Source organism: Typopeltis vanoorti, chromosome 3, assembly GCF_054136105.1.
Source record: "Typopeltis vanoorti isolate ZY-2024b chromosome 3, IOZ_Tvanoo_1.0, whole genome shotgun sequence".
In the NCBI taxonomy this organism is placed as follows: Eukaryota; Metazoa; Arthropoda; class Arachnida; order Uropygi; family Thelyphonidae; genus Typopeltis; species Typopeltis vanoorti.
This window is the reverse complement of record NC_143551.1, coordinates 113,748,612-113,774,205: the sequence shown is the minus strand read 5'-3', so window position 1 is coordinate 113,774,205 and position 25,594 is coordinate 113,748,612. Positions and strand designations below refer to the sequence as shown.

General features: G+C 35.8%; 2 protein-coding genes across 4 annotated transcripts in view; one reads left to right on the top strand and one right to left on the bottom strand.

Annotated features, from left to right (window-relative positions):
• The window catches only part of ScsbetaG (Succinyl-coenzyme A synthetase beta subunit, GDP-forming), a 260,513-nt gene extending 243,114 nt beyond the window's left edge, over nucleotides 1–17,399 (bottom strand). For both annotated transcript variants that reach the window (XR_016550662.1, XM_090415888.1), the window contains exons 1-2: nucleotides 17,250–17,399; nucleotides 1,267–1,411 (exon numbers count right to left, since the gene is read on the bottom strand). Coding sequence is in view for 1 of the 2 variants with exons in the window: in XM_090415888.1 (XP_090272014.1) it covers nucleotides 1,267–1,411; nucleotides 17,250–17,312 (208 nt within the window). In the remaining variant the exon portion in view is untranslated. The remainder of the gene's footprint in view (nucleotides 1–1,266; nucleotides 1,412–17,249) is intronic.
• Nucleotides 17,400–17,580: 181 nt separating this feature from the next.
• LOC150108479 (cyclin-D-binding Myb-like transcription factor 1) overlaps nucleotides 17,581–25,594 on the top strand; it is a 357,130-nt gene continuing 349,116 nt past the window's right edge. For both annotated transcript variants that reach the window (XM_090415885.1, XM_090415883.1), the window contains exon 1: nucleotides 17,581–17,787. The gene's annotated coding sequence lies outside the window, so the exon portion shown is untranslated. The remainder of the gene's footprint in view (nucleotides 17,788–25,594) is intronic.

The window sequence follows — 25,594 nt, the reverse complement described above, 5'->3', positions numbered from 1 at the left end:
CCTCCAGGGAGTCCAAAGACTCATCGAGGGAGGGCATCTACTCTACAACTCTTCATCTCACTACTCCACCAACCTTCATCATCTAACACGAACACCATCTACCGCCGACTACCACCGCTAATACTTTCACAGACAATCACAACATCCATGCCCACGGCGGATTCAAACCCGCAACCTTTTGGCTGGAGAATGGATACGCTAACCACTCAGTCAACCAGGGCAACAAATTTAATTAAAGTAAGTTCTTTAACATGGTAGTATGTCTCCATAATTATTCATAACAACTGCTATTCACTGTGTAACCCAGAAAGGAAGACTTTTGATCAGAGATAGTTGTAGTAAGATAGAGAATTAAAAAATGCATTTTTAAAGTTGAACAGTAGTTTAAAAAATGGTGATACATTATTTTCCATATACAAGATGTATAATTGAGATCTCAATAGAAGTTAAAACCAGTCTGGGCAGTGGCTCTTACCATAATGCATAGCAATATGCACTTTGCATTATGGGATATTATGGCAAACTGTAAGTCAAGAGCTCTATGTAGAAGTAGTCTAGTCATGAAGATACTGCACACACAAACTTTGTTTGCTTGTGCTTAGATATAGAATAAAAATAAGAATATAATTCAGTGTCTATTTAGAGGAATCAAAATATACAATTTTTGATATGTCTCTGTAAATGATATCATTGAAAGTGATACAAACAATGGAATAGCACAACAAATAGGATTGTAAACATCAATAAGATCGGTAAAATCAGCATGTTATTACTTTGGATTAAATAACACATGGACAGATGAAAAATAAATAAAAGGAATTTAATAGATGCTTATGCATTTTGAGAAACACTCAAAAGAGAGGAAAATTTGGTGACAAATATACAGAAAATGGAAGTTTAGTATGAAGACAGCAATCTTTCAAAAGTTGCTAAATTAGTAACACTGACAAATTATTTCGAATTACTCTAGATACCATTTGGGCACTTACAGAATCCACTTTGTCAAATTCAAGTTGTTATTAAGATATGTTATTAAGTACTATGATACTGAGATATTCACATTTTTGTTTTAATTTACTAGCTAAGCAGTATATGGATATATTATTACATCCATAATAAAAAACTCTCGCTTTTTATTGTCTCTTTCAATATCATTGCAAACAACTGTTAAATATAAATGATATGTACATGTAAGTGCAGATGATAACTGAAAAAAATATTAGCAATAATGAAATAATTATTTTAACTTTTTATTACTAATGTTACCTAATGTCCTAGCAATTTCTTCTGCTTGGGGAAGACTTTCAGCTACTTTGAAACGCTGTACAGTTATACCATTATCAGCCATTAATTGTTTACTTTGGTATTCTTGAAGATTAAGGCAACGCAGTGGAATTTGTACTGCAGCCACCTTTGAAATTAAAACAAATAAAATTATAGAAAAATTTTCATGCAGTGAATTATCTGCTAATATACAATTTCAGCCACTGAAATTAAATACAACTTGTAGATTTAAATGCTACTTGCAAAATTTGTAAGTAGTATTTTAATGCAACAACAACCTTCTGTAACTACAATTACTAAATACAATCAACTCTTACTATAGAGAACATGTAGGGACCATAGAATGTTATAGTGCACAATTAGCTATAGTGAATTTACTTTAGAATAGAAGAACCTATTCTTTAAAATAGAACCAGTAAAAATGAGAGAATAAGAAAAATGCAAGGGGGTGCTGGGACCAGGGATGGAGATGACAGGACAACAGGTAAGTAGGGGGAACAAAAAAATTAAGTGTGGGGGGGGGAGGGGGGGATGCAGGCAAGCAAGAAAGAAACAGAGTGGTAAGAGGTATGATGTATGGAGACTCAATGGCATGCCTGAGGAGTATTTGCCTGGAAGAACAATAGATAGTATGACTTTGGCAATTGATTATGATGGTGGGCACAAATGACTTGAGATGCAGTGTGAATTGGGTGGCAAGAGATCTGAGGTTCAAGCTTGAGGTTCTACGAAAGAAGACAGAGAGAGTGTGTGTGTGTGTGTTACCCAGGTATTGTTGGAAGTTTTCCCACTTGGTTATACTATAAATTAAAGATACCAAGAAATTATATACTTGGCTTAATCCTTTATCCAAGTGTAAGCAAACAAAGTTTGTGCCTGAAATATAATCAGGACAGGGCAACTTGTATATAGAAGCTACTGACTCCACATCACTTGCCTTAGTATCGCATAATGCAAAGCACATATCCTTATGAGTATGCATTATGGGAAGGTCACTATCCAGACCGGTTTCGACCTTTATTGAGGTCTCGTCAGTGGCTCCCACTGCAGGATATGTTCTTTGTATTATGGGATACTAAGGCAAGTGATGTGGAGTCATTAGCTTCTATATACAGTTGCCCTGTCCTGATTATATTTCAGGTACAACTTTGTTTGCTTACACTTGGATAAAGGACTAAACCAAGTATATAATTTCTTCCAACAACTATCTCTAATCTAAAGTATTTTAATAATAACGTGTTCACATCTTTTGGTAACTCGTACATGAAAATATGACTTCTGCATTACTTCGATCTTAGTATCATCTCTGAGTGTCGCTCCCACTGATGAGACCTCAATAAAGGCCAAAACCGGTCTGAGTAGTGACCCTTCCCATAATGCATAGCATTATATACATCTGTAAAGATATGTGCACTGCATTATGGGATACTAAGGCAACTGATGTGAAATCATTAGCCTCTATATAAGCGTTTCCTGTCATGAAGTTACTTCATGCACAAGCTTTGTTTGCTTACACTTGGATAAAGGATTAAACCAAGTATATAATTTTTTGGTATCTTTAATTTATAGTCATCCAGGTATGATAATGAAGAGAAGAGTATCAATAATGAATAGTATAATGCAAGTGTAAAAAAAAAAGAGAGGCCTGGAATATGTGGATGGTTGGAGGGCATTTGAGGACAGAGAGGAACTGTATGCGAGAGACAGCTTGCATCTGAATGAGGAAGAATGTTGGCATCTGGAGAGAATGCCTGGACTCAGTGTGTCAATGCAGGGAAACAAAAATCATCAGGGCGGATGGTGGCAGGCGTGGCTTCTTGTGGGAATAGGTGCTGCTAGTAGAAGGGGGGGGGGGAATACATCAGGTAATGCTGAGTCAAGTGGAGTTAGGAGGGGATAATGATAGGTATAGAAACAGTGACAATGCCTCGATTCTTTATACTAATCCTCCGTAATAAATTAGATGATTTAGTGACACTGATAACATCTGCCTGGAAAAAAGGTTACTGGGATCTCTGAGACATGGTTGAAGTAAGATATGTGCTGACAGGAATAGAAGTAGCAGAGTATAGCATTTTTCGACAGGATAGGAAGAGAAAGTGCAGTGATGGAGTACTGCTTATGATAAGTGATGATTCATGTACTCTCACAGTGGAGGATTTGGAGTGGAATGGCACTAATGATTTTGAAAGCATATGGTGTGAGGTAGAGGTAGGCAGGACAGGATATTTAGTTGGATGTTGTTGCTACAAGCCAGGAAGCATGGAGGGTGAAGAGCAGGAGAATGGCCTGGTCAAAGAGTGTGTGAACTCTATGGTTGACCAGTGAAAAACAGTACTCTGGAGGGATGAATCAAGGTTCACCTGTTTCTAGTCTGATGGCAGGGTGTGTGCGTGTGTGTGGAGGCAGCCTGGTGAATGTTTGTTACCACAGTATATTGTACCCACAGTGAAGTTTGGTGGTGGAGGAGTAATGGTATGGTGAATTCAGCTGCTTTGGAGTGGCACTGGTCATTGTCTGTGGTTCCATAAAGGCAGCTCAGTACCTTGATATTCTGGATAATCAGGTGCTGCCTGCACTGTGGAGTTTTATGGAACAGACCCGTGTTACTATCAAGACGACAATGTCCCATGACCCAAAGCTGCAGCTATTATGGAACGGTATGAAGAGATGTGTGTGTGTGTGAAATGACTTCCTGGTCTGTGTAGAGCCCTGACCTCAACACCCCACTGAACACCTGTGGGACGAGTTTGAGTCGCAATTGAGGTCCAGAGCAGCACGTCCTTGATCTGTCACTGAACTCAGTGCTGCTTTAATGGAGGAATGGAGACAAATTCCACCCGATCTGCTGCACATTGGTGGAAAGCCTCCCTCAAAGGGTACAAGATCAAAGCCAAAGGTGGACATATTCATCATGGTTCGCCTGCTGGTATCAATTGTTAATTGCTAAAGTGTCTGGACAATTATTGGTAGATAGTGTATACTGAATACTGATAAAAGGATTTTATAGGATAGACACAAGAGAAATATTTCAGTCCAAGGCATAAGAGAAGAGAATACAAGGTTATCATTTGAAAATTGAGTAAGATGGTGTTAGCAACACATGCATGAATTTTTGTTATCATTATGCACCATATGTCAGGCAAAAATCAATTGTTTTTGCATCACAAATGGTGAATGAGTTCCTGAGGGAGTAATTAGAGCATTGAGTGAATGAGTTTAAGGAAAAGTGAATTAGTGAGGATTTTCTACAATAAGTCCTATGTATCCACAAAGTGCCCAAACAAAATGTATATACAGTATTTAGTATTAAACAGGACCAGTTAATCTTTATATATGTGCAAGTTCAAGACAATACTGTATTACAATACTTAATGTAGCATATATGATAGTAATATTTGTATCCAACGATTTTATGATCTTATTTATTTTTGTTTATCCAATCCTTTATCCTTTGTGAAATTAAAATTTTTGTATAATATTTGTATAAAATTTTTGTATAATATTTGTATAAAATTTTTGCCTCAATATCAAGGACTTCTTCAGTATGACTTTCAAATTAAGCAACTAGAACAGAAACTGGTAGCTTCAACAATGAAAATACGCGAACTGAATATACATGATGTAGAGTGATATGGTCTAAAGACGAGGGTTGTTTGGTAAATTTCAAATAGATGGCAACACAATTCGTTCATTCATACCAGTGTCAGCACGTATCATCTTTTTCATGACCACTGGAAATTTTAACCAGGTGAGACGCGCAGTTCTCGTTTGGCAAACATTTAAAATGACCATGTTCACATTTTTCATAAAAATGGAGAAAAAAGAGTTTCATGCAGTGATAAAACACTTTCATTTGAAGAAGTGATGGCTACACAGACCAAAGCCGAGTTAGAAGCAGTTCATGGGGACTCTGCACCAGCATTAAAGACTATTTATTTTTGGATAAATGAGTTTAAACGTGGTCATAAGTCCATCGAAGATGAAGTGCTTTCCGGACACCCGACTCAGGTCACTATGAAGGAAATGATTGACAAAATTTATGGTATCGTTATGGAAGACCATTGAGTGAAAGTGAGTGAGACTGTAGGCATCTCAACTGAACGGATGTATAATATTCTGCAGGAAAAACTTGCACATGAAAAATCTGTGTGCATGATGGGTGCTGCCATTGTTCAAACTCGATCAAAAACGGATGCGAAAAGGCATTTCAACGCAGTGTTTGACAATGTTTAATTGGAATTCGCAGGATTTTCTGCATCGATTCGTGACTGTAGACGAAACTTGGATCCACCACTACACGCCTGAGTCCAAGCAGAAGTCAAAACAGTGGACAATGCCCAGTGCGAGATCACTGAAAAAAGTGAAAACCGTTTTGTCAGCTGGGAAGGTGATGGCCACTGTTTTTTGGGATTCCCGAGGAATTATCATGATAGACTATTTGGAAAAGGGCAATTCAATAAGAGGTGTCTATTATGCATCATTGTTGGACTATTTAAAAGATGAACTGAAGAAAAAAACGGCCAAGATGGGGCACAAAAAAAGTGCTCTTTCGTCAAGAAATGCACTGTCCCACACACTGGCCATCACAATGACAAAATTGCACGAACTGAGGTTCGAATTGGTTCCACATTCACTGTATTCTCCGGACTTGGCCCCATGTGACTTCTTCTTGTTCCCGAACTTAAAAATTCAGCTCAGTGGAAAAAAATTTCTTCGAACGAGGGCGTCATCAAGACTGTCAATGACTATTTTGCACAATTTGACAAATCCTACTTTTTAGATGGGATGAAAAAATTGGAAACTCGGTGGAACAAATGTGTAGACCTCAATGGAGACTATGTTGAGAAATAAAGCTGATTTTTTTCCAAAAAAAATGTGTTTAACTTATTTTTTTACCAAATGTTTCAAACAACCCTTGTACATTAAGGTTCTAATAAAATAACTTTAATAAAAGATTTTTAAAAACATAATAAAATAAATAAAAATTAATTCAGGAACATGTTAAGAAATACTTCCCATAAAAGGAATAATTTAAGTCCATCACTTCTATTTAGATTTGGATGATGTAGCAAGGTTTCATAACTTCATAACCTTCTTTGTATAAACATTCTAAAGAGATTTAGAAAGTTTTTTTTTAACTTGGGTATATTATGTATTCAAGATAACAAGTAATTTTATATAAACTTGGTTTTTAATCCTATTTCCCAAGTGAGCAAACAGATAAGTCAAGTTTGCGCCTGCACATAGTGCAAGTCTGAGGCAACTCATGGTAGTTTCATAACTTCATAACCTTCTTTGTATAAACATTCTAAAGAGATTTAGAAAGTTTTTTTTTAACTTGGGTATATTATGTATTCAAGATACCAAGTAATTTTATATAAACTTGGTTTTTAATCCTATTTCCCAAGTGAGCAAACAGATAAGTCAAGTTTGCGCCTGCACATAGTGCAAGTCTGAGGCAACTCATGGTAGTGCGACTCGTGGCAAAGGTGGATTAAGTTCTGATCACTTTCCTTAGTATTTTTCCCTTAATGTAAAGCACATCCCCTTGAGGAGATGTATGATGCTATGCATTAAAGGCAATGGTCACTACCCATACTGGTTTCGACCTTTATTGAGGTCTCGTCAGTGGGAACCAGACCTGACAATGCTAAGGTTGAAGTAATGCAGAGCTTATATTTTTTTTACCTAAACAAGCTGCCACAAGGTGCTTTAATGTTATTAAATAAAATCTCAGGATGACAGATAGATGTAGAAAGTTTTTTAACGTGGGTATATTATGTATTCAAGATACCAAGTAATTTTATATAAACTTGGTTTTTAATTATGTGTGGATAGGCTTATGTGTTCGTCAGACATGTTGTAATAGATTTCACGGTATGATATGAACACAGATGGATAAGAAAATAACTATTTATTAACTAAGAAGCTAATATTTCGCTGGTATTATATCCAGAATCTTCAGAGCACACAACACAAAGTTTGTTACAAACACAAGACAACCACAATCCGGTGTAACAGTGGGGCTAGTATAAGTAATTGCAGCATGCAACACAAGACTAAAGTCCTAATATGGCGCCATCAAGGTTAAAAAAAAAAAAATCAAAGTTTTGGAACAGTAGTCCAAATGATAGTCTTAGAAAGTTTTAAAATAAAATAAAAGTAATAAATGTTAATTTGGTCGTAGGATGACTGTCTCCCAAATCTTTGGTAGATTTAAACAGCCATACTTGTTAAGGTTTGAAGTATGTTTTAAGGCTTCTGTTGATTCCAGGAACAACCTCTCTGACTTGTAGAAGCTTCTATGAAGATTTGGGAGACAGTCATCCTAAGACCAAATTAATATTTATTACTTTTATTTTATTTTATTTTTTAAAACTTTCTAAAACTATCATTTGGACTACCGTTCCAAAACTTTGATTTTTTTTTATTTTATTATTATTTTTTTAACCTAGATGGCACCATATTAGGACTTTAGTCTTGTGTTGCACACTGCAAAATACTAGCCCCACTGTTACAACGGCTTGTGGTTGTCTTGCTTTTGTAACAAACTTTGTGTTGTGTGCTCTGAAGATGCTGGATATAATACCAGCGAAATATTAGCTTCTAAGTTAATAAATAGTTATTTTCTTATCCATCTGTGTTCATATCATACCGTGAAATCTATTACAACATTGGTTTTTAATTATATTTCCCAAGTGAGCAAACAGACAAGTGAGTCAAGTTTGTGCCTGCATGTAGTGCATGTCTGAGGAAACTCATGGTAGTTCCACTCTAGGTAACTCATGGTACTGCCACTCTAGGCACTGGTAGTGCCTAGAGTGGCAGTACCATGACTCACTTGTCACCCAAACTTGACTCACTTGTCAGTTTGCTCACTTGGGAAATAGGATTAAAAACCAAGTTTATATAAAATTACTTGGTATCTTGAATACATCCTAAAGAGATTATTACTTTTATGGAGAACCTTAACTTTCTTTCAAAGAATTCGATGTTTAGTGGTGATAGCATGTTCTGCAAGTCCTGACTGTTCTATATCATGGAATTTAATGTAATCTAAATGCTCATTATGACACACAGCTGAAAATCTAATTATTTCACCAAAATATGATAATCTACACTGGCAGGGAATTTGATACGCTCCAGAGTGGGACAAAGCCAAAAGTCTATCTTTAGCTGAACCTAGAAAAATAGAAATCTCATTGATAGGGCAGAAGAACACTTGTAGGCAAACAGATCTAAAGGTGCATTATACCTTTAGAGACACCTTTTAACATAAGGAAAGATAACATGATGGACGACCTCTGTATCATCATCGTGATGAGAGGCAGATGACAAGGAAACTCTAACTATCAATGATCATGTTGACATAAAATGAGATAAAGTCATTAGCAAGAAGGTGGACTTCATGTCATTTACTTCCAAAGTGAGAAGAATTTCAGTAATGCAAAGAGACTGGTTTTCTCTTTCAGTCGTTTCCGACCATAGGTGACTTTGTAGGCATTGCCCACAAAGCATTCCTGATAAGATTTTTTTAATAGAAGGGTAGTTCACCACTGCTTTCCCCAACCCCCAATTTTATTCAGGCTTGGAACCAGCATATGGCTGGGATGCATTCAGTACTGTAATCCATGTGTGTTCACAAGGCCGGTTTGCCTGTTCTGGGGGATGAAAAACCCGAGTTTCTGGGTGAAAAAACCCCTACCTCTGTATAAGATTGTTACCTCACCTTTAGTCGAAAGAGACCAGGTAAAGGTTCCTCACGTCACTGATGGGAATTGAACCCAGGTCTTTCCGACCAAACGGCTTCATCTATACTGACTGAGCTACGGAGGCTCATGCAAAGAGTGTGCTCAATTATCAGTCTTAATAGTGCCAGATTTTTCATAATCATGATCATGTGAAACAGCATTAATATATATTAATATATTAATATATCGTTAATGATATATTAATATAAAAAGTTCAACAACAATAGTTCAAGTACAAAACTTTCATTCATCATTAATATAAACGTTCAACAATGTCAATCCAAGTACAGAACCCTATGGTACAACATTGGTCACACTATTCCTCTCAGATTCAGCACCTGCATGCATCACTTTCTGATACCTGCCAGCCAGCCATTCTTCTATTCATGCCACAAGTATATTTTGCCTACATATCCTTTAAAGTTTGCGTAACAACTCATAATGTGGAATTCCACTGAATTCTTAGATAAATCCAGAAGTGGTCAAATTCATGATATAGGTAGAAGAATAAGAATTTGCAGAACTATTACAATACTCAATACTTTTGTGCAAGACCTACTTTAAAAAAAAAAAAAATGATGGCAATCACTACAGTGCTATCCACCTATCTTTTGATACAATTTCTAACCAGCCTCTCCGATACACAGTAATTCCTAATCCCTAAATTATCCAACTATAGCGGGAGAGTAATTTTCTAATCAGATAATGGAAAGGTTAGGGTACAAAACTTAGGTAACCAAAGGTATATATTTAGCCTACAGACTTCTGTAGTAAGACACCTGGTTTTTGAGACTAAGAGTGACTAAGATGGTGTTAGTCTCTAGAATGTTGGGCATGATGATACTGAGAGAATTCCATCTGCAGAGCCTAGTGGATAGGGAGAATACTAATGTAATTGAGACATATAATTTGGTGAGAGGTCTTTATGCACCAGTTCATGCAGAAGAGATCTTTTAACAGAGTGCAAGGAAATAGGACAGAACAAGAGAGCCGGTTCTTGAACTTTTATAAGGAGAATGCAGGCAAAGTTGGCTGAGGTGTTAGCATATCTACTCTCCAACCAACAAACTACAGATTTGAATCCCGCTATGGGTATGGAGGTTTGCAATTTTTTTTTAGGTGGGAGATGAATTCCATTACCCAGTGTGAGACTACCTTTTGCTTACTGAAGACCTGAAGTAACTTGAAAACAATTCCATGTTTGGCTCTAAAGCAGGTTTTATAGATTGAAAAATAAATGAAAAATGCATAAAATAGAAAAAAAAAAATTCCTTAGCCCACCTACAGTACTAAAGTACTACAGGTGTTTAGTGGGTGGGAGCAACATAAAAGGAAGTTGAAGGCCTGGTTAGCCGAGTTGTAGTGTCCACTTTCCAACAAACAAGTTAAGGGTTTGAATCCACTGAAGGCATGTATGTTTGTAAATGCATTTAGCTGGCAGACTTCTGTAGCCCAGTGCAAGACAACTTCTGTTTAATGGGGATAGGAGCATGTACATGACTTGAGAAAGTTTCATGTTTGGAGTAGAGTTTCTGGATTATCTCATCTTCAAATTACTGATGGCACTAATATGTACCTCGTTTATAAGTTTTCATGGTTGCAATTTGTGTGTGTGTGTGTGTGTGTGTGTGTGTGTGTGTGTGTGTGTGTGTGTGTGTGTGTGTGTGTGTGTGTGTGTGTGTATCATCATCATCATCAAATTCCTGCCATGTACCCTCAAGGGGTGTACAGGATATGATAGTACTACACAAAAAATTTACATCATTACTAACTTAATATCTACAATTTTCCTCCAAATCAGTCTGTTACTTGTCAAGACTCCAACATCATCAGATCTTATATTTCTATCGTCTAAGGCACTTTGTACCGTATTAATCCACCTATATCTTGGTCTTCCTCTGGGTCATTTTCCTGCCAACCTGGCAGAGAACACCTGTTTTGCTAATCTTTCCTCCCCCATTCTGTTTAAGTGACCATACCACCTGAGATTAACTCTGCATGAAAATTCCTGGATGCTGACAATGTCAAGTTCTTTCCTAATAGACTCGATTTTAATATGATATTGCAATTGATGCCATCTGTCCGTGCCCCTAATCTTTCTCAGGACTCTCATATCTGCAGTCTCTACTCTTTGGTCAGGTGTTTTACTTCTGACCCAGCTCTCAGATCCATAAGTTAAAACTGGTTTCAACACTGTCTTGTATACAGCTAATCAAGTGTGCCAACTAATTTCTCTCTTATTCCATATGAATTTATTCAACTGACTTCCTACCATACCTGCTTTGTTGATTCTGTTGTCTACTTCCATATTTAATTTACCATCTTCACTAAAAATCGTGCCTAAGTAGCTGAAATGTTTTACTTGTTCCACAGGTTCTCCATTCATAATGCGGTTGACATTTTCAAAGCTTCTGCCTATTTTCATTGTCTTTGTCTTGCTAACCTTCATACCATATCTATTACAACAGTTATTCAATTTAGTCAGAGAATCTTGCAGATTTGTAGCGGATTTATTTAGAAGTATAACATCGTCCGCATAAAGCAAAGAGCTGACATTAACATCTCCAATTTTGATATCATGTTTAATACCACTTTCGTTCATAATGTGATCCATATAGATAATGAATAACAGTGGGGATAATATACATCCTTATCTGACACCAGATTTAACATTAAACCATCTTCCTATACCTTCTTCAACTCTAACTGCTGACTTACAACTCAAATAAAGACTAAGTATTACTTGATCAGGGTGTGGAGGCAGCCTGGTGAACACGTTACCACAATCCGTTGTATCCACAGTAAAGCTTGGTGGTGGTGGAGGAGTAATGGTGTGGGGTGCATTCAACTTATTTGGAGTGGGACCACTGGTCATTGTTCCATGGGGCATTATTAATAATAATATTAATGTCCCATTAATACCATATAACTGCAGCATATTGAATAGCTTCTCTCTTGGCACCTTGTCATATGCCTTTTCCAGATCTACAAAACTTAAATATAGATTATTCAAAATTAAGTGGATATTGAATATCACATTATTTCTTAGCCGAATAAGAAACTCAAAGTCCAAGCGTAAGCCAACACCTGGTAGTACAATGCCGGGACAACTCGTAGTAAAGGTGGAGCAAGCTCCGATCACTGTCCTTAATATTTTCCCATAATGTAAAACACAGCTCCTAGGAGACGTATTACTGTTCTACATTATGAGAGAAGGTCACTACCCAGACTGGGTTCGACCTTTTTTGAGGTCTCATCAGTGAGTAGGTAGACCTAGATGTAATACTAAGGTTTCAATAGTCAGAGCTTATTTCTTTACTCTATGAGTTGCCAAAAGGTGCACAAATACAATTACTGAAATAAGAATTATTTTACTTCACTTCGGCAAAGTAAAATAATTCAGTAATTAAATATAGATCTTTGTTATATTCCCATGATTTCTCAACTATTTTTCATAAAGTGAAGATCTGATCCTGACAGCCTCTATTTGGCCTAAATCCAGCTTGTTCTTCACCAAGCTTTACTTCCACAATTCTTCTCAAGCGTTTCTCATGTATACTTGCATAAATCTTACCAGGAACACTCAGTAGGAAATACCTCTGTAATTCTCACATTCAGTTTTATTTCCCTATTTATACATGGGTACTATGAGAGTACTCCAATCATCGAAAATTTGTCCCTTTGTCCAGGCCTTTTGAACTATGCAGTGCAGCCACTGTAAGACTTTAATACCTCCATACTTCAGCATTTCTGGTCGAATATCATCTACTCCTGCTGCCTTTCCACATTTCAAGCCTTTGATCGCTTTTTCTACTTCAAGTATGGATATGTATTCCTGACTGTATGCATGCTGAGTGTCTTTTACCACTGTGCTATCACTGCTTGTTTCATTTAGCAATTTTTCGAAGTAATTACTCCATACTTCAAGGATATCTTTTGATCCAGTTTTCATATCACCTTTATCATCTCTAATTCCTTTTACAGCACTCTTTCCTCCATTTCTGAGCTTCAACAACCTCCAGAATATCTCGTCACCTTCTTGATATTTATTTTCTATGTTCTTACCAAAGTCCTCCCATGATTTTTGCTTAGCTAGTTTTACTGTGTTTAGCTTTCTTACATTTGTCTCTGTATTCTCTAAGAGCACAAGCCGACTTATTTGCCAGGAACTTTTGATATGCTTTCTTCTTTTCCTTCACTGCCTCTTTAACTTCCTGTGTCCACCATAGAGTTCTGATTTTTCTATCCTTACAGACAACCTCACCACATGCCTGTCTGACTGAATCAATCAGGGGTTTTCTTCAAGGCTTGCCAGTGAATCTCCAAGCAGGGCTGCACCAAACCAGATATTAGTTACATAAAATGCCCGGGCGGCATTTTATGTAGCTAATATCTAATTTGGATTATACAATGCAGTATTAGGGGCGGCCGATAAAAGTTTGCACCCGGGCGGCAAATACTCTTGGCGTGCCCCTGTCTCCAAGGTTTGGTTCCTGTTCTCAAACTCTTTCATTTTTTTTCCCAATAATCTTTGTGTATTTTAGTCTACAGTTCACATCTGAGAGCTACTCAACTTTTATTCGCTTTAAAACTTTCTTACATGTTCTTCTTTTCAAAATGAAATTCAATTTTATCTTGCTCAAGACTTAATGGTAATCACTTCCAATTTCAAATCCTCTGTATACTCTGGTGTCCTGCACCAGGGAGAAAACATCAGTGTCGATAATAACATAGTCAATGAGACTTTTCTTATTCCTTGCCTCTTCTCTCCATATGAATTTTGCACATTTTTATGTTGGAACATGGTGTTAGTAATAACCAGTCCATGTCCTGAGCAGAAATCCAACAGATATTTGCCATTATTATTAGCTTTGCTCTTTTCTCCAAATTTTCCCAAAATATTTTTGTATGTCTCACAATCATTTCCTACTCTGCTATTTAGATCCCCAACAAGGACCAACTTGTCCTTCTTCATTGTGTCAGTTGCTTTCTCTAAAGCCTCAAAAAATTCCTCTACTTCTACCTCAGTAGAACCTTCTGTGGGATCATAGGCACAAATAAGTCTGATTGTCCAGTTCCCCATTCTGATATTTGCCCACATCCCTCTATTTGAGACTGCCTGCCATTCAAGATTAGCCTTGTATTTTGTGTTGAATACTATGGCTACTCCTTCTTTTCCTTGATTGTCATTGCCTGAGTATAACATTTTGTATTTATTGCTCAGAAAGATCTCACCAGTTTTTGTCTTTTTTGTTTCAGTCACCCCTATTATGTCGATCTGCTACTTATGTAATTCCTTAGCTAGCTCCATTTGTTTGCCATTCAAGCTTCTTATATTGATAGTACTGATCTTTAACTCTTGTAATGTTATGTTCGTTTGTGTTTTCAAATTTGTTCCAGTAGCTGACTTTTCACTGTTTACCCTTGTTCCCCTGGTGAAGACAACGAGGGCCTTGTTTAACCAGGTGATGCCCCAGCCGGCATGAAATTCTGTCATGTTGTGCCATCATTTTGTATTTTGGTTTAAGCCAATAAGAATACAATTTGGTCGGTTTAATCCCAAACTGCCAGCCCATTCTAGTTCATTCAGTATCCAGGTAGATACCTAACAGGGTATCTACCTGGATACTGAACCATATCACGAGATGGTGAGGATTGGCCATTAGGTCAGAAGCCCTGATTAGTTCTCTGCATTCCTTTAAAAGCTATGTGGAGGTCTCCTCTCAGTTATACAGCTTTGACTGTTAAGAACCCCATATATATAAAGTTATATAGACTAGTGAAATATTATAATTAAATTATGTACTGTTCTAGTATATAAGCACAGTTAATCCATAATTTTTTTTAAATATTAATCACATAGAGAAGATGTCATGAACCTTATAACACAACAGTGCTGTGTGGGCAAGAACTGCAAATAGGAATGCTGGTTATGAAAACAGTGAGGAATGCCACCTGCAAAGCCTAGTGAATAGGTGGAACAGTAATGTAATTGAGACATCAGTTGGTGAGAGGTTGAAGTGTACCGAAAAATATGAAACAGATTTTAATAGATTGCAAAAAGACGGGGTAGGACAAAAGAGCTGGTTTAGGAAATTTTATAAAGAGAATGCTGATAAATTGTATGCCTTGTTAGCCAAGTTGAGATAATGTCCACCCACCAACTAAGAGGTTGTGAGGGTTTTTGAATTCCACTGAAGTCATGGATATTTGTGAATGTCTTTAGGTGAGAGATGAATATCATCACCCAGTGTGACACCACCACCACTCTGCTTAACAGAAGCCTGAAGTGGCTTGAAAGAGTTGCATGTTTGGTCTTTAGAGTAGTTTCCATAGCCCAACTATGGTATTAAATAAATAATAGATTTGCAACTATTCGCATAATAAAAATGAGCACAAAGATTTTTTGCTTGGAGAGTGATGGATGAGCAGAATGTACTACCTGAGAGTATGTGGGTCACGAGGGAGCAAACAAGTTTAAGGAACAGCACAATGAGCACTGTGTTAGAACTTCCCATGTTGAGCCTTCTGATTCAGTGAAGGTCTAATATCTGATAAAACTTAAAATCACAATGATGTTCAACAGCTACTGCCACCAGTGATCTGTGAGATGATGGACTGTGCTGATCATGTATTTCTTGTGAGAGTATAGCTAGTAGTGGTCAACTATGTATTTGACTCGTCCACTATTTTTTTTATTAAAACAATTGCCTAAATGGCTACAAAGTGGTCACCTTTGAAGTAGTCAGAGCCACAACAAAATTCAGCAGTTCATTTTTTTTTAATTTCTTCTAAAATGACAGATTCATGGAAATGTTGTATGTCTTGATATTTCTGAAGATATTGAAAGTGAGCACACTTCGTTAGAACATTCAATATGTTGCCTGTGTTTGTAATATTATTCTACTCAGTCACTTCTTAGGTAACAACAACAACAACAAAAAAAAGAAAGAACTTCACATTTCTTGAAGTTGTCTATATACAGCAGTTTATAATGATACATGGAGAATTTCATCATTCTACTATATCTCCTTTATGAGAGATGAATATTGAAAATGTTATGAACTTTTCAATATACATCTCGCATAATATCAAGAATCTCAATATAACAATTTTATTATACATCTTGAGATTCTTGGACTTGTCTGAGGGGAACAGAACTTTGGATAACTTTCATGACTATTCTTCTCAGTATGAAATGGAATTGGTTCCAATTGCTTTTCTTCTCTACATTATTATTATTTTGCGACACTTCCAGCGTCCAAAGACTCATCGAGGAAGGGCACCTACTGTACAACTCTCCGTCTCCACCACTTAATACACCAACCGCTACTACCAATATGTAGTAGGCAATAATGGGAAATGATTACGTTCGTACAATTTGTACAGAACGTGCAATACACATAAGGTATTCTCACTCTTATTAAATGTAAATGCAATCCTGAACTGTATTTCTTTGGCAGATTGTGGAAAAAAAACACATTTTCAAATATTTCCGATTAAGTTTTATGAAATAATTTTAAATGCCAGTTATATAACACAAAATCTCTTATAATATGAGTAATATTTTGCAAATGTTGTAGGGTAATTTTAAAAATTATAATCAAAAACAAAAAACGGGACCGCGATTTATACATCTCTAAATAAATCTGTCAGAACTATTCAAGACGTTCGATAGCACTCGAAAGTGATCTTTTTAATATGGCTCTAACTGGCTACGAACGGTTGTTTATATTGCTTATTTTTTTTTAAAAAATTAGGTATCCAAGATTACTGCATTTGTCCACAAGAACATGAAAATTAAACTCTTGCTTCCATCTTCTCTCGCCTTTCCCCTTCCACACCTGGAAATGCAAGACTGAACTGTATTTTTTTTTTGTTGTTTTAAATGTTGATCCTTTATTTTATGCTGAGCTTTGTATCTTCTAAAATATTTCTTAAAAGTTTAAAAAAAACGCTTAATTTTTTTAACTTTATTAAATTTTTTAAATGTTAATGTACCATATTTTAAGAAACATTTCTTTGTACTATAATTTATGGAATAATACCTCACTGGTGGACTTAAATAACGAACTGAAATTCAAGATATAATTGTTTTATGGGTACCAACATTGGTTTGTAGTGAGTGGGTTTTAAGATATTTTTTTCTGAACAATCTTTGAATGGAGATAGAGAGAAAAAAAGGAGTTGATCTTTTATATGCAGGTCTACCTGATTTTTTAACAGTTTTGACCAACTCCATGACATGCGGAAGTTTCGATAGACTACTGCCATATCCACACCAGGTACAAGATCAGAAACACAAAAGTATTCAAAATTTTCACAGTCAAAAAACGTGTTCCGCCATCTGCACTACGGCCAAGAAATAAATGCTTTCACGTGCTACTGCGGCGAAACAATCGCGTAACAACTCAATGCGCCTCAAAAAGTAGTTCAAACGTTGAGATTTTGATATATAGGTAAAGTTTCACTTTGGACTTCACAAGTTATATTTTATTAATTTGTATGTAATATCTTCTTTTTATCCTTCGGTTATGTTAAGTAGTTAAGTTGTTTGTTTACATGGTCTTTAAAAAATCTAGAGATTGCTCGAAACCATGTCGACAACTGTGAAATTATTAAACACCTTCTCGGACTCTTAAGTTCTCATACAAGTTAATGTATCTTTACGCAATTAGACCATCGTCTCCATCCTGGTCACTCTTCATCCTGGTTCTTTTCCAAGCACCCGGACGAAAACAGCCGGCAAGTAGGTGAATTTGAATGACATGTGCTAGTCCGTTTTAGTGTAGCAGAGACTTATGACTACTGTTGGAGGAAAAGTGTTAATCTGAGTTATTCAGACGAAAGTTTAAATGTGTTATAATCTCAATCGTTCTGCGGATGTTCATCGAAGACACTAATATGGCGCCAGATACTGAGCACTTTATATCTGTTAGACTACAGAAATTTCAGTAACTGTTTTTAACGGCTAAACACTTACGCAGAAAATATTGTCAAAACGGTATCATACACAACAGAATCGTTACGTTTAGAATGCTCCATGTAAAGCAAGCCAGTAAAATTCGTTGTTATTTCTGTCTCTTCCGTTATATTTTCACGTCCTTTCCGTGATCAGTGTTTTTCTTTAATATTAAATAATCGCTTTAGAAGGATTCTCTCGTCATAAGGTCAAATGGTTTATTAAAACCGTTTGATAGTTATAATATATTAGAAAAAAAGTGATTGCACTTTTTCATATAACACATGCAGACAACCCAGATTCGTGATTGGTTTGGGTGAAGGGTAAGGTCCCTGAAACAAGACTGATGTCCCAGCTAATTTTTCCCCCGATTATTTATTTTATTTCACCTTCCTAATTATATTCGTCTAACGAGTTATTACAGCTTTTTTTGTGTATGTAATATTAAAGAAAATAAAATATCTCACTCCTGTTATTACGCATATAGTTAGTGGCACAAACACCCGTCTTATGTAAATTAAATGTTTGTTTATAAAAATGGTCATTTAAAAATGAGGCGTTCCCGTCCCCGAAATCGCCAACAACAACAACAAAAAAAAAAAAAAAAAAAAAAATCTACCATGGAGAAGTTATATTATGATGGCCTAGAATAATGTTACGAATAAAGTGAATCGTATCACGTTCCATAATAGTTTTCGTCTAGTAAATATGAACAGAATATTACCGAGGACTATGAAGGAAGGTGAGGTTACACCTTATATATCTTGTTGCCAGAGGCAATACACTATATATAAAGGTATTGCCCTTTAAAAAAAAAAAAAAAAAATTCTATTGTCAGTCTATGATTTAACAGAGGCAAATATTAAACTTTTGTGCCAAACTTAATTTTAGCGATACTTTTCCATAGCATTAAAACAACTAATTTTTACATTTTAATGTAATAGTTGCCATACGATCTTTTTTGAAAGGGGATATTTTTTAAGAGGGATGAGGATTAATTTAAAAAAAAAAGTATATAGTTAAGTGACAAGTTTCCTTACTCTTAATCCACTTTCGTCTATTGCATCAATTTAATTATTAAGGATTTATAGCTCTAACCCATGGGTGACAAAATGTCATCTTCAATTTGCTAGATTTCTCCTCCGTCATATGTTGCAGATTAAAAAAAAAAAAAACTATTTTATAAAGGATTAAATGTCATTGTTAGTGAAGGGTTCATGTGATTTCTTGATGGATTGTTTGATGATGGATTTTTTTTTTTTTTTTTTTTTAGAAACTGAGAGCATCTCTTGCAAAATTATTTCTTTATTATGATGTGAATAAAATAATTTATTAATAATAATAAAGGTTGGTCGATTGGTAGAGCCTCTGCTACTAATGGATCACTCAAAAAGTTAAGCAAGTTTGAGCACAGTTAGTAGTTGGACTGTAAATCGTTCGATGCTGTTGGCACACTCTCCCTCGAGGATTCTTCGGACTCCCTGGAGGTGTCACATAATAATAATAAATAAAATTTTATTATTGAATCATTCAATTTTTTCAAGCATCTATACCGATTGAAGAAGTGTATTTCACTTTTAGTGCACAGTATTTTGTCCAATGAACAAAATTTACCATTATATGCAGTATATTATTAATAATTATATTGTATATAATAGTATATTTTAATATTATTAAAATATCTAATTAATACTATTATATACAGTATATATACAGTATATTATTATTAAGTTATACTTGACAATAATTTATATTCTTGTTTTGATCCTTCATCTAACATGAGTAAATAGAAATTTATATATGAAATTCCTTTATATGCAATTAACTTACTCATGTTTTGAGATGGATACTTCACATCAAATTGCCTAATATCTCATAATGCACAGCACAATTTCTTTTGGTGTATATTGCCATGCATTATGGAAAGGGTCACTTGAAACCAGTCCAGTTTCAACCTTTATTGAAGTTTCATTAGAGAGAACTGGATCTGCAAAGAAATCAACATGATTGGTTAAGTGGATAAGAGGGTGGTTGCTGAACAGATATCAAAAAGTGGTATATGGAGAGGAGAATTGAGACAAAAATAGGTGACTAGTGGTGTGCCGAAAGGTTCAGTGCTGGGGCCATTGCTGTTTAATTTGAGAGCATCTCAAATTAAATTTAGTTGTTTAGTTGTTTGCTCATGTAAAATTAGGTATCTTAATAGTTAATCAAGGCAATGTGGAGAGTTTCCAGGATGGTTTAAATAGGCTGTCAGTATGGGCAGAAGATAACAGGTGTCAGGTTAATGTAGATAAATGTGAAGTTATGCATTTTGCGAAAAATAGATTACAAGGGATAGGGCAGGTTTGAGGTTTACAGGTTCATGAGGAGATTGTTTCAAATACTGAATACTATGGATGTCAATAAAGCAGTGGGACTGGATGGAATTTTGCCATGGGTTTTGAGAGAATATGCTAAAGAGCTGACAGTTCCATTGACTTGCCGTGTCAATGAAAGTCTGGCCACGAAAAGTACCCAAGGAGTGGAAGGAGGGTAAGATAGTGCCATTGTATAAAGGCGGGTGCAGACTGGAAGTGTCAAATTATAGACCAGTTTGTGTTCCATCAGTAGTTGTTAAGACCTTGGAGAAGTTAGTGAGGGATCAAATACAGCATTGGGCAGAGGGTAATGTTATCTGTGAGAGTCAACATGGATTTGTTAAGTGGTGCTCTTGCTTTAGTAATATGATTACCCTTTATAATAACATGACAAGCGTGGTTGATGAGGGGGAAAGGCATATTCTGGACTACACCAATGCTATCTACCGCCGATCATCACCACCACTAGTATTTCCACAGATAAACACAAACATCCATGCCTACAGCGAGATTCGAACCCATTTTTTTGGATTTTGCAAAGGCATTTGACACAGTGCAATATGATAAGCTGATATTCAGGTTACAGCACATGGATTTAGATGTCAGGTTAGTCAACTGGATTCAGGATTAGCTTTCTGTCAGAGAGTTTTGTATGGTGGACAATATCAAGAGGCAGAAGGTTACAGGTGGGCTGTTCCACAGAGCTCAGTACTGGAACTATCAATGACATTGTCAGTAGATTGCAGAGGGATATTCAGTTGTTGGCAAATGATGTGAAACTAGGAAGGGTTATTAAGTTTTAATAATGGCAAACTGTGAGCAGACATATAAATACAAAATTAATAATGGAAAAACTCATGTAAAAAGATTATTTAATAGTATAATTTTCACTTGTGTGTCACAGGCATCTTCATTACATTTTAAGCTCAAATTAAACAATAACTGACGATTTCAAAAAGCGCCACCTAAGTAGCTAGTGTAAGATAACTAAAAAGGTCAATAAATTTTCTAATAAAAAAAAAAAAAAAAAAAAAATTATATATACAATAAAAAGTTAGGAAAAATTAGCTGAATTGTAAAGTATTATCTCCCATAAAGGGGATAAACGTAAACCATCAGATCTGTTTAAGTTAGGCGAGTGAAGTAAAGTTTCACATGTTTCTTTATAAAGCCATTCCACGAGGAATCGACTTTTGTGAAGGACTCGTCTTTTTCCAATGAACTCTATGTCTAGTGATGATGGCATGTTCTGCAAGTCCAGACTGTTCAGGTTCAAGGTATTGAATATAAAACTGGTGTTCTTCTAGCCGAATAGAGACAGATCTTCCTGTTTGTCTGAAATAAGATAATCCACAAAAGCAAGGGATCTGGTAAACACCTGGATAATTGAGATGTGGAAGCTTGTCCTTAGAAGTGAGAAAGGTGGAGATTTTGGTCAAAAGGCAACAAAAATATTCAGTGGTTTTAAAACTTTTGCTATACATTCACTAATGCCTTGTACATAAGGGATAGGAATGCGCATTATTTCTTCTGTATTTGAAGAGGAAGACATATTAAAACTACTCAAAGCTCTTTTTGTTGCCTTTCGACCATTCAGAAAAATCTTCGCCTTTCTCACTTCTCCTGAGGACAAGCTTCCACATCTTAATTATCCAAATGTTTACCAGATTCCTTGCGCTTGTGGATTATCTTATTTCAGACAAACAGGAAGATCTGCTTCTATTCGGCTAGAAGAACATCAGTCTTATATTCAATACCTTGAACCTGAACAGTCTGGACTTGCAGAACATGCCATCATCACTAGACATAGAGTTCATTGGAAAAAGACGAGTCCTTCACAAAAGTCGATTCTCATAGAATGGCTTTATAAAGAAACATGTGAAACTTTACTTCACTCGCCTAACTTAAACAGATCTGATGGTTTACGTTTATCCCCTTTATGGGAGATAATACTTTACAATTCAGCTAATTTTTCCTAACTTTTTATTGTATATATAATTTTTTTTTTTTTTTGTTAGGAAATTTATTGACCTTTTTAGTTATCTTACACTAGCTACTTAGGTGGCGCTTTTTGGAATTGTCAGTTATTGTTTAATTTGAGCTTAAAATGTAATGAAGATGCCTGTGACACACAGGCGAAAATTATACTATTAAATAATCTTTTTACGTGAGTTTTTCCGTTATTAATTTTGTATTTATATGAAAGGTTATTAGTAATAGTGCAGATGTGGCTGTGCTGCAAGAGAATTTGAATAAACTGGACAGATGAGCAATTCTCCTGCCAAAAGGCAGCAGAATTCGAACCCACAGCCTTTTGGCGGGAGAACGGATATGCTAACCACTCAGCCAGCCAGGCTGGCAATGCAATGAGTTAGGCTGGATGGTGACATTTACAAATAGTTTTGCAATCTTTTTTACATAGGACAAATTTTATCTCAGAGATCCTGGTCTCAGTGAAACTGTATGTTTCATGTTAACTATAGTGCATATTCTTATGAACATTTGTTTTGGATTGTGTGTAGTTTGAATGCACTGTGTTACTCCAGGCAGGTGAGTCATATGTCAGGACAGAATAGTTTAAGTTCCATGCTTAACTAGCTATGTTGGTTGAGTAATGCGTATAATTGTCTTATTTGCTTTTGAACAGACATGATTGACTTGAGTTGTAAAGCGAAGCCCTTTATTTAATTGTATCCCAATGGTCAACCTGACTAGCAATGGCTTGGTTGGTTGAGTGGTTAGCTTATCTACTCTCTAACCAACAGGCTGTGGGTAAGAATTTCATTGTCGGCATGGATGTTTGTGAATGTCTTTAGATGGAAGATTAATTACATCGCCCAGTGTGAGACCACCTCCTGCTTATTGGAGGCCTGAAATGGCTTGAAAAAGTTCCATGTTTGGTTTCTTTCTAGAGCAGGATTTCTCAATTATGTAAAAAAATAAATAAAAATACAAAAAAAATTAAATTAAATTAATAAAACATAGAAAAAAAAATGCATACCCATTTATGGATTCACTATAAGTTTACAAAAACCTTCTTTATGGCAGGCATCACATTGAGAAAAGTGTTAGGCTATTGATTGCCATGGAATGAGGTGCCAAACATGACCACTTCACCCTCTGGTTGGGGGGGGGATGTATTCATCTCCTTACAATGTGCTTGTCTGCTCTGAGTTGTCATTTTTTTGAACCATTATTCAAGTTCTGAGATTGTGTTTTTCAGTTTTTCAGTACTAATCTAAATCCAAGGGAGATTATTGCAATATTGTCTGTGGGTTGAGGGCAGTTGTGGCAGCAACTGTATGAGATGTCAGGCACATAGATGGCAAAGAACAGAAGAGAAATAAGAAGAGACCCTCCTTGGAGAAACAAATGCTGTGATTTTGCATTCACAGGATTTGGTTTCACAAATATGTTGAAAGTTTGATGACAGACACTTATCCCCTTTTTTTGGTTGAATATAGCTACATATCAGCTGAGTATGATAGAATGTAGAGATAATAAAGAACAGGTTTTAGTTCAGGAGCACATCTCTTGAGTTTCCAGATATACTTTGAGATTATTTGCTTTGTTTATCTGTGTGCAGGAGTTGGATTAGAAGAATGATGCCAGGAGGTAAGCTATATTCTTAAGTGATACTGCAATAGTGCTGTTGTATGAGAGAGGGGTGGGGCACAAATGTACAGAAAGTGTGTCCAGTTTCTGTTTCAACAGCCTTATCAAGAAACCCGGTGATCCAACTCCTGTTTCTTCATGAGGCAAATTGCAGTTAGATTGCTAATTGAGTTTGTCTGTTATACTCCTTTACAACCTGGTACAATGTTAGTTATCCTCTGCATTTTCTCTTAGCTGTTCAGTAGATCAGATCATTGTCTTTCACTATAATGCAGTCATAATAATATTCATACTACAATTCACTTTTCTTCTTAGATTGAGGCAATAATCTGTGGTTTACTCTTGCAGAGTTGCCTCTTGAACTTCATTCCTGTTCAAAATTACCCAGATTTGGGTAGACATGAGAAGACTTCTTTCTAATTATCCCCAGGTATCCTCTAAAGATTGAAAATCAAATTGTAAAGAGCTGCAAAAAAAACAAAAAAAAAAAAAACATAGCATTGGAGATGAGTAGTTTCCATCTAACACTATGGTTAAGCCTTTGATGAATATCCAACCATAGTGTAAGATGGAAACATTGTAGCAAATATCATAGTAGTAGTAGCAGGCCATATAATTGTGGTAAACTAAGAGGAGATACAAAAAGTGTATTTTAGGGTCTGAGAGATCATCTTAGAATGGATTATTACTGAGCAAATGCTACAGTTTTAATGCAGTACCAGTTTAATATCTGTCCTCTATGTATATTTGCATTGCAGATGCATGAGCCAGTAGACCCAGGGGTGGGATTCAGTTGGTTCAGCAGAACCGATACCTAATTTTTTGTTGAGTTCGGCGAACCGGTTGTTAAAATGGCACTTGTAATCAGGGTTCTCTTTAAGGTGGGCACCTTGGCAGCCGCCCAATGTGGAAATCACAAATTTACATTCCTTACTCTTTTTTAACGTTCATTAGGATTGCAAAAGAGTTTCCAAACATAATAATATGGCACTGTTTAAACCATCGCCTCCATCTTGTTTTAGATGATTCGATAAAGGAAATAAAGCAAGTAAATCATTTTAAAATATTTATTGATAAGATATATACTATTTTTCATCAATCCAATAAGAACCAAATTGAACTTTCCAAAATATCCGAACAACTTGGAATTGAAATTATAAAGATCTGTAGAGTTTTGGGACCAAGATGGGCTGCCTATAGTTTAAGGTCAACCCAGCTGTGTGGCGCACTTATCCAGCTCTACATCACTATTTTTATTCAAATAAAAAGTACTTTTAGATATGGCTGCCCGTCTTGAAAATATATAGTTTATAACTGATTTGGCATTGATGATTGATATTTTAAAGAAATTTCTCTTCTTTCAAATGCACTGCAAGCAAGAAATATAGATATTATAAAGGCTGAAAAAACTCGTGATAAGATCTATTAAAGCATTTCAAATGTTTGGAAAGGAAAAGGGTCCATATGAAAAAAAAGTTGATGAATTAATTACTTCAGAAACCTTCAAAAATATAAAATTTGTAGGAAAATCATCGATTTCTTGGGCCTCCTCGGGAAAGACTTTTAAAAAACATCGTAATGAATTTGAAAAAAAGACTAATGGATTGTGAACATTTAAA